Source organism: Eriocheir sinensis, chromosome 9 (assembly GCF_024679095.1).
Source record: "Eriocheir sinensis breed Jianghai 21 chromosome 9, ASM2467909v1, whole genome shotgun sequence".
Classification (NCBI taxonomy): Eukaryota; Metazoa; Arthropoda; class Malacostraca; order Decapoda; family Varunidae; genus Eriocheir; species Eriocheir sinensis.
Genome location: NC_066517.1, coordinates 15,759,797 through 15,769,176, shown reverse-complemented (window position 1 = coordinate 15,769,176; position 9,380 = coordinate 15,759,797). Strand labels below are relative to the sequence as shown.

At 44.7% G+C, this 9,380-nt stretch overlaps 2 protein-coding genes and 1 long non-coding RNA gene across 4 annotated transcripts in view; all 3 read left to right on the top strand.

The window, feature by feature from the left end:
* The window catches only part of LOC126995977 (uncharacterized), a 2,079-nt gene extending 901 nt beyond the window's left edge, over positions 1-1,178 (top strand). Inside the window, exons 2-3 of the long non-coding RNA XR_007750859.1 lie at positions 1-326; positions 481-1,178. The exon at positions 1-326 is cut by the window's left edge and continues 488 nt beyond it. This is a non-coding gene — a long non-coding RNA (uncharacterized LOC126995977). The remainder of the gene's footprint in view (positions 327-480) is intronic.
* Positions 1-3,742, top strand: part of LOC126995973 (trypsin-1-like) — an 8,087-nt gene extending 4,345 nt beyond the window's left edge. The window contains exons 5-7 of the mRNA XM_050855926.1: positions 1,293-1,521; positions 2,037-2,257; positions 3,105-3,742. Coding sequence (XP_050711883.1) covers positions 1,293-1,521; positions 2,037-2,257; positions 3,105-3,299 — 645 coding nt within the window. The 3' untranslated portion in view covers positions 3,300-3,742. The remainder of the gene's footprint in view (positions 1-1,292; positions 1,522-2,036; positions 2,258-3,104) is intronic.
* Positions 3,743-4,007: 265 nt separating this feature from the next.
* Positions 4,008-6,562, top strand: LOC126995975 (uncharacterized). 2 transcript variants are annotated; one of them, XM_050855928.1, is made up of 2 exons: positions 4,008-4,747; positions 5,393-5,539. In XM_050855928.1, the coding sequence occupies exons 1-2, from the start codon at positions 4,074-4,076 to the stop codon at positions 5,532-5,534; spliced, it is 816 nt and encodes a 271-aa protein (XP_050711885.1). In that variant the 5' UTR covers positions 4,008-4,073; the 3' UTR covers positions 5,535-5,539. The 2 variants fall into 2 exon arrangements, with proteins under 2 accessions (XP_050711885.1, XP_050711884.1); XM_050855927.1 differs by lacking the exon at positions 5,393-5,539 and adding an exon at positions 5,613-6,562 and having other exon boundaries at positions 4,014-4,747.
* The last annotated feature ends 2,818 nt before the right edge of the window (positions 6,563-9,380 follow it).

Sequence of the window (9,380 nt, the reverse complement as noted above, 5' to 3'; positions counted from 1 at the left end):
CTCTTCGTCCTCCTCTTATGAGCGTAATTAATAAGGTGCCTTCGTGATAAATGCCTCTGCACCCAATGCTTCTTCCTCTTCCTCCTCCGCTTCCTTCTTCTTCCTCTTCCTCTTTTTATTCCTTCGCCTCCCTGACTGGCTTATCCTGTGGTCTTAAAGGTAGCATATTGAGGTGCTTTGAGGCTACAACTTCAACATTCCTCTTTTCTTTTTCCTTTTCCTACTTTTCCTCTTCCTCCTCCGCTTCTTTCTTCTTCCTCTTCCTCTTTTTATTCCTTCGCCTCCCTGACTGGCTTATCCTGTGGTCTAAAAGGTAGCATATTGAGGTGCTTTGAGGCTACAACTTCAACATTCCTCTTTTCTTTTTCCTTTTCCTACTTTTCCTCTTCCTCCTCCGCTTCTTTCTTCTTCCTCTTCCTCTTTTTATTCCTTCGCCTCCCTGACTGGCTTATCCTGTGGTCTTAAAGGTAGCATATTGAGGTGCTTTGATGCTACAACTTCTACATTCCTCTTTTCTTTTTCCTTTTCCTACTTTTCCTCTTCCTCCTCCGCTTCTTTCTTCTTCCTCTTCCTCTTTTTATTCCTTCGCCTCCCTGACTGGCTTATCCTGTGGTCTTAAAGGTAGCATATTTCTACAACTTCTACACTCTTCTCCTCTTTTCTTCTTCCTCTTCCTCTTAGAACTGCAATATCCAGTGGTAAAAAAGTAGCATATTGAGGTGAATGATAATATATACACCTCTGCCTCTCTTCTTAATCCTCTTCCTCCTTTTCCTCCTCCTCCTCATCATCATCTTTTCCTCCATTTACTTCTATCCGTCATTCTACTCCTTCCCGTTTTGCCAATCACCATTCCAAAACCAATTACCTCAAAGGACCTTACTACTGAAAAAGAAACAAACAAAACAAGACGAACCTACCTCTAATAACAACCTTGCAAAACAATAAAAAAAAAAAAACCACCGATAGCCAACCAATGCGGAACCTTACCCCTCCTTCATCACCTCCTTCATCACCTCCTTCATCACCCCCTTCATCACCTCCTTCATCACCTCCTTCATCACCTGTCCGTCCTCCTTCCGTCCTCCTCCTTCTCCTTCCTCTTTTACCAATCACCATTCCAAAAACAATTACCTCAAAGGACTTTACTACTGAAAAAAAAAAAAAAAGGAACACGAACCTATTTTTAATAACAGCCTTGAGTAACAATAACAAAAAAAACAAAAACAAGGCCAACCAATACGCAACGTTACCCCTTAATACCCCTCCTTCATCACCTCCTTCCGTCCTAGGTCGTCCTGGGGGAGTACAATATGGCAGAGATCGATGGTTTTGAGAGATTCCGCCGGTTGAGCCTCATAATGCTACACCCGGATTACGACCCTTACACCCACAACGCCGACATCGCCATCCTCAGACTGAGCTTCTACGTCTTGTACAGCGAGCGAATTGACGTCCTGAAGCTGCCCGCCTGGAAGTTCGAGGAGGAAAGGAGAGGAGAGCAGTTGATGGCAGAACAGGGTAAGCGTGTGGATACGGGGGGTGGAGGGTGGAGGGGGGGGAGGGGGAGGGGGGAGCTTGTGTGTGTGTGGGGGGGGGGCGTCAGAGAGAGAGAGAGAGAGAGAGAGAGAGAGAGAGAGAGAGAGAGAGAGAGAGAGAGAAATACCATGAAATAAAAAAAGATGAAAAGGAAAAAAAATCTCAAAACAACAAACAACAACAACAACAACAACAACCTTAATTAGGCCCACCAAATAAAAAAATAAAAAAATAGAAAACAAAATAATCACCAAAAAAAAAAAAAAAAAAAAAAAAAACATCGAACAAAACAAAACAAACACAAAAACAAAACAAACAAAAAAACACAAGCAGGCAACCATATACGCACTCACCCTCTCCCCCCCCACCCCTATTCCCCATTCACCCCAAAAACACCCCAACCACAAGGAGGACAAACAACCGGGAGAAGAACAACCAAAACGAACAACCCATTTACGCATATTTACACACTTCCTCCATTCCCCATTCTTCCCCAGGCGACTGCGAGGAGGACAAAGGGTGTGGTGGGAACAACAATAACCTCTACACCATAGCGGGCTGGGGGCGGGTGAGCGAGACTGGACTCTTTTCCTCGGTGGTTCGCAAGGCGCAGATCCCCCTGGTGGCCCAAGAAATCTGTCAGGAAGTGTATGCAGAGTTTACCGACACCATGATTTGTGCTGGCAACCTCACGCATGGGGGTTTCGATTCGTGTCAGGTAAAGGGAGAGTGTAAGGGGGTTGAGGGGAAGGAGGGGAAGGGGGGTGAGGGGTGGGGAGAGGGGGCGTGTATGTCTGGAGTGCGGGAAGAAGGGGAGAGGTGTTTGGGAGGAGGTATGTGAGAGGGAGAAGACGTGTGTGTGGTTTGGCAATGTTGTAGTAGTAGTAGTAGTAGTAGTAGTAGTAGTAGTAATACCAGTTCTTATTTATTTTGCATTACACAAACATCCTATCTTCATCTTCCCTCCCCTAACACACACACACACACACACACACACACACACACACACACACACATACTAAAAAGAAAAAAAAATCCTTCTGCAACAAACGTTCAACACTCCTCATCTCCCAATCCTCTCAACACAATCCTGCTTTGCCATTCTATACTCCTAATCTCACATCTCTTATTCTATACCCCCCTTCAAGGACCAACGCAACGGAGATGAGCACCGAGGCCACGCGCAGCCATAACGAATGCCCCAAGCTTAACCTTCCCCTCTTTCTCCTATCTGCACTTCTTCCCCTTCACGTCTTCTCCCCTCTAACACAGCCTCTTCACCTTCCCCTCTCTTTTCTAACACCTCTTCTTCACAATCCCCTCTAACACAGCCTCTTCACCTTCCCCTCTCTCTTCTAACACCTCTTCTTCACATCCTCTCCTCCCGAAATTGACCTCTCTTTCGGCCACCTCTTTGGTTTCTTTTTGTGAGCAGCGAGTAGCTTTTTTTATTGTTGTTAACATTTTTTGTGCCCTTTAGCTATCTCCTTTATTGTAAAAAAAAATCCCCTCCCTAACACAGCTTCTTCACCTTCCCCTCTCTCTTCTAACACCTCTTCTTGCAGGGTGACATGGGCGGGGCGCTGGCCACCTCGGACGGATACATCATCGGGGTGTCATCCTGGAGTATCGGGTGCGGGCGTCCAGGATATCCGGGCGTGTACACAGACGTTACGAAGATGATCGATTGGATATGTTCTGTGACCGACAAATCGGAGCGCCACGCCTCCGACGACCTGGTTTCCTGTAGACACGATTAGCTAGCTACACGAACTCACTGGCTGACAACGAATGGCTGATCTCGGGGTGTGCTTTGAGTGTGGTTGAGGATGGAGGTGAAGGACGGTGAAGAGATGTGTGAGAATAGTTGTGTATAAGATAAGGATGGGATGATGTGTGTGTGTGTGTGTGTGTGTGTGTGTGTGTGTGACGAAAATAAAACCAAAACAAAGAAACACACGTAAAACAACACAGTGATCTTAAAACAGAGGAAAGGCATAACGGAGAAGAAAAACAACACGAGAGAGAGAGAGAGAGAGAGAGAGAGAGAGAGAGAGAGAGAGAGAGAGAGAGAGAATTGAATGTCTTAGCCGTGAGTCTTGTAATGGCGTGGGAGTCATCGAAGCCTGAACTGCTCGAACTACGGGTGAAGGGGAAACGTGATTTGCAAAGTGTGGAAAATAAAATAAAGGGGCGTAAACTGCATGGACTTTTTTTTCTGCGACCTTTGTGTGAGGGAGTGGTGTAAATAACTTGAGTACTCCGAAGTGCAATCATGAGAAAGACGCTAATAAAAGATTCTCAGTCCTCGTTTATCTTACTTTTGTCATTATCTTTTTACTGACTGATCCTTACTACAACTACTGCTACTACTACTACTACTACATACTAAAAAGGTTGCTGTTGATGATACAAATAAGTGTGTGTGTGTGTGTGTGTGTGTGTGTGCAGGACATCCTTTCCCCCCCTCCTCCTTCTCCTCCACTCCGTCAGCGCCATCAGCCAGTCAGTCCGACACGCCCTTCGTGGCAAGCATGGCGCGGAGCAGACTAACGCTGGTGCTCGCCGCCTCCTGCCTCCTCACAGCCCTCGCCCAACAACCCTCCTCAGACTCATCAACCCCAAGCAACACCAGCTCTTTGTTCTGTGTAACTTTTGTGAAGCCCAAAACGGAGAAAATCATCCTACATGTCAACTATTCTGACGGGACAGATAATGTAACGATGAATCTCCACAACAACTGCGTACGAAATGACACTGACTTGTTAACAGTGAGGGTGGTGGAGCAAAAGACACGCACCTTCTATGTCAGTATGAGTTACGGTGAGTGTGCTGTGACGTGCTTGCAAATGAAGGACGGACGAGTACAGAGCATTACTACTAACGAGGAAATTGTATGCAAGGAAGACGTTTTGCAGCCCTTCAAGTCTAACGAAAATGATGGCTTTTGTACCAATATCGCAATGAACAAGTCCACAGATCAGCTAAGTACAACCACCGTCACCCATGACCGGCAAACAACTTCCTCCACCTCTGACTCGCCTCACACAACCACTGAGACTCCCCTGGCCACAGAAGAGAGTCCCATCCCCCGCACCCCCTCGACACCCCCAGGCCCGGCTGTGGCTCTCCTGGCGGTGCTGGTGGTGGAAGTGGTGGCGAGCATTATCCTGAGTGTCGTGGCGGTGATGGTGGTACGTGAAGCGAGGTGAGTGTGGTGGTGGTGGGGGAGTGTGGGTATGTGTGGGGGGAGTTACCTGCTTATGGAGGGAAAGAAAGGGAAGAGAAGCGTAGGGAAAAGAAGCGTAGGGAAGGGAAGGGTAGCGAAGGGAAGAGAAGCGTAGGGAAGGGAAGGAAAGGGAAGAGAAGCCTAGGGAAGGGAAGGGTAGGGATGTGAAATGAAAGGAAAGAAAGGGAAAGAGAATGGAAGGGATGAAAAAAAGTACGGAAGAAAGGAGGAAAAGAATGAGAGAGAGAGAGAGAGAGAGAGAGAGAGAGAGAGAGAGAGAGAGAGAGAGAGAGAGAGAGAGAGAGAGACTTTATAATTACACACATTATTCATGACATTCACAGAAAACAAAATACACATGACTTGTCCCTCAATCAAAGACCTATCATAACCAACCATTATTATTATTATTATTATTATTATTATTAGTAGTAGTAGTAGTAGTAGTAGTAGTAGTAGTAGCACCCCCATTACCCCCATCATCACAATAACAGCACTATCCACCACCCCTCAGGAACACCACCATCACCCCCATCATCACAATAACACCACTATCCACCACCCCTCAGGAACACCACCATCACCCCCATCATCACAATAACACCACTATCCACCACCCCTCAGGAACCCCACCATCACCCCCATCATCACAATAACACCACTATCCACCACCCCACAGGAACTCCACCATCACCCCCATCATCGCAATAACACCACTATCCACCACCCCTCAGGAACTCCACCATCACCCCCATCATCACAATAACACCACTATCCACCACCCCTCAGGAACCCCACCATCACCCCCATCATCACAATAACACCACTATCCACCACCCCTCAGGAACCCCACCATCACCCCAGCCACCACCACCGTGCGACGTGCCTCCTCCACCCATGAGGGCCATGACGTGTACGTCTGCGAGAACGACCTGTACGAGCCCTTCCCTGGCTACACTGCGGCAGAGCAAGAAAAGAAGGAAGAGGAGGAGAAGAAGAAGGAAAAGAAGGTAGTATTCAAGTTTCGCAGTATGACAAAGAAACAGAAGAAGAGGGTCAACGAAGAAGGAAAACAGGATTGAGAGATGCATAACGGAAGGGCCCAGTAAGTTTAGAGGAAGGAAAAAAATGATAAGGGAAATATGATAGCACGTAAGTTGGGTAGTATTGCATTGCGCTCGCTCAGAACCCAGTCACAGCAACCACCGAGGAAAAATAAATAGTAGGGGGAAAGATGCATAACAGGATAAAGAAGAGGAAGGATTAACGGAAAAAATGGTAATAACAGCGGAAGAAGTATAGGCAATAAAAGGAGAAGAGGAAAGGCAGCCTAGGAAATTAAGTTAAAAGAGAAATGTTGGATAGTTGTTCCCATAAGCCTTATTTAGATAGTTATATAGTTGAGATGAATAGTCAGGTAATTAGTATGATCCTGCCCTTGAAAACATCCTCCAAGAAACGAAATTAGACTAGTAATCGAGGACAAACATATAGGAGGAAAAATACTGAAAAAATAGTATCATAGGAGAAAGAAATGTAGAGAAGGAAAAATAGCCCTCCACCAACCCAACATAAATAGCTTTGAAAATGAACAGGAGGAAGGAAAGAAAAAGGATTATATGTAAAAGAGGGAAAAAATATACGTGTGTGTGTGTGTGTGTGTGTGTGTGTGTGTGTGTGTGTGTTTTACAAGTGTTAGGTTCATGGTATTTGAAACGTTTATCAAGTCACAGTATCCGGCTTTGATAACACTCCTACTGCGGGATATCTTTAACACTACTACTACTACTACTACTACTACTACTACTACAAGAGATGACAATGTAGTATGAAAAGTATCAGTGGTGGCAATTTTAGTTGACACGTATTGTATGCATAACCAAAATGAATAAGCAAAATATGTTAGCCTGCTTGAGCGCTGTGGTGCTACTGCCCACTTCATCTGGGTGCCCTCACATGTTAGGCTGCCTCATAATGAAAAGGCAGACAGACTTGCTCGTGCTGCCTCTGATGATCTCAATATACACCCAGGTGTTGAATACACCTATAATTATGATAAGAATAGACTTAAATCCCTTGTTAGTGAGTCTGTTACCAATCAGCTGGCCTTGAGGTGTCAGGATGGTAGTCCCTCCAGCATTCACTATGCCCAGGTATCAAGTATCTGCACCCACACTTATGGTAGGCTTAGTGCATCCTATGATCTGGTGGTGATGCGGCTGAGGCTGGGCTACAGATATTACTGGGAGGTCAGTGGGGCTGACCCTGTACCTTGCCGCTTGTGTGCCAGGCCAGGGGGCCACACGCTCAAACACTATGTCCTGCAATATCCTGCTATTAGTGCCTACCGCCCACAGGGCCACTGGGACCTGCCTGGGCTGGTGGGCTGGTTCATTAACAATAATGTTCCTTCAGCTGTGCTCAGTGAGTATCCTGCATTTGCCCCTAGATTGTAGTTCATATGTCCAGTCCCTTATGTCTGCTCCCTTGACTAAATCAAGGCCTTTATTTTTTATTTATTTACTTTTTAGCACTTGTCCCCTACCATTGTATCTTTTTAGTTTCCTGGTGCTACTTCCACATGTATCCTTAGTTGTATAATCACACTCTGTACTGCCTGGGGGTTGGGATGGCATGCTCCTCCCTTCTCCTTTGTTGTTTACTTGCAACAATAGACTATCAATCAATCAATCAATCAAAATATACAATAAAAATAGGAATAAATGAATTTTTTTTATCATAATTGTGCCCCCTTAACCGTTCCACAAAGTTAAAGCCGTATAAATCATTCCCTTCATAACATAGATAGATTACAATGTTCGTTAAACAATAGTGCCCCCTCCCCATAAATTATACAATGGCTACGGTTAGACTTTTGCACTTATATTTTAAACGAAACGTGCAGAGTAATTTCATCTTATTGTCGTGCATAGTGTGTAAAAAACATTATTAGGCGAGTGGTTAAATGTGGGGCAGACTCATATAGCCCGTCCAACCCACGCATAAGGGAAAATGAGGACAAACGAGGAGAAGAAGAAGAAGAAGAAGAATTAAGAAGACGACGAAGAAGAAAAAAAATAAGAAAAAAGAAGAAAAATTAGGAAGAAGAAGAAGAATTAAGAAAAAGAAGAAGAAGAAGAATTAAGAAAAAGAAGAAGAACTAAGAAAAAGAAGAACTAAGAAAAAGAAGAAGAATTAAAAAGACGAAGAAGGAGAAGGAAAAGGAGAGGAAGTAGTAAAAGAAGAGAGAGAAGAAATAGAAAAAGGAGAAGGAAAGCAGGGAGAAGAAGACAAAGTAGATGGCTTTTTCGTTGGCCCTCACATCATCTATTTCCAGAGGTCGAAAATGAGATCAACCAGGTTCTAATGGGTACTTGTTTTAGCTTCATCGTACAGGAGAAGGGTCGAACTACCACCAGGATCAGAAAGGTTCCCATGGAAATACCCAGGAATCCTACGAGAGTCCTGTCAAATGTTGTGCTTGGCGCCGAACCGAGAAAACAACACATGATCTTGAGACAAACTTCCTCTCTCATGGGTGGGAATGAGATTATTATGTTCCGGTGTATACTTACTATGTGGCTAAAAAAAAAAAATAATAATAATAATAAATAAATAAAAAGTTATCCTCGGTTCTTCTTCATCTACTTCAGACGGGTTAGCCTCCTTCTCCTCCTCGTCATCATCATCACCCTCATTTTACTTCATGCCCCACCCATTCATCTTCCTCTTCTTACTCCTCCTCGTCTTCAAAAACTACCACGCACTCTATTTCTATTCATCCTTATCCTTCTCCTTACTCCCTTCTCCATCTTCATTTTCTTCTTCCCAGTCTCCTCTTTCCTCCATGTCAGGAGATATTGTATGGGGATGAAAAATACTCGCCCTTAATGTTAATCTTTGTCATAATGCTGAAAATAAATATACGGGCTAAGCTAATCACTCAATCTCCTCAGTCCTCAGCCCCGCAGCGACAGGAAGCGAGACAAGATTATGATATTGCGCAGTTCGTTATTATAAGTCACTTTGGCTTCTCACATCAGCTATTTCTAAAGGTCAAAGAGGGGGTCAGTCGGGTTATAATGAGTGTTTCTTCAGGTTCATGGTACAGAAGAAGACTCACACTACCACCAGGGTCATAAAACCACCTCTGGAAATGCCCACAACTCCTAAGAAAGCCTTGTCAATTATGTGTTCTTGGGCTGTGATATATCTTGTAATACGGCCAGCGACAGGAAGCGAGACAAGGTTATGATATTGCGTGTTCGCCAAAACCCACGACGTACGCTCCACTCCATTTCCATGATTGCATTCTTTGTTCTCTGGGGACAAACACATATGTATACCAAGAGAGCGTGTTATACCGTGGTCCAAATGGTAATACAGTGAACTTAGTGATAAAACAATGGAGTATGAATATATGAAAAGAGGTGCCTTGCTTCGGTGTCTCACATATATGCTACCCTCTCTCTCTCTCTCTCTCTCTCTCTCTCACATACACACATTACTTGCTTGCGTGGCCGGATGTCAAGTTTGTGACCTTATTTATGTTGTGTGCTCTCTCTCTCTCTCTCTCTCTCTCTCTCTCTCTCTCACACATACACACATTACT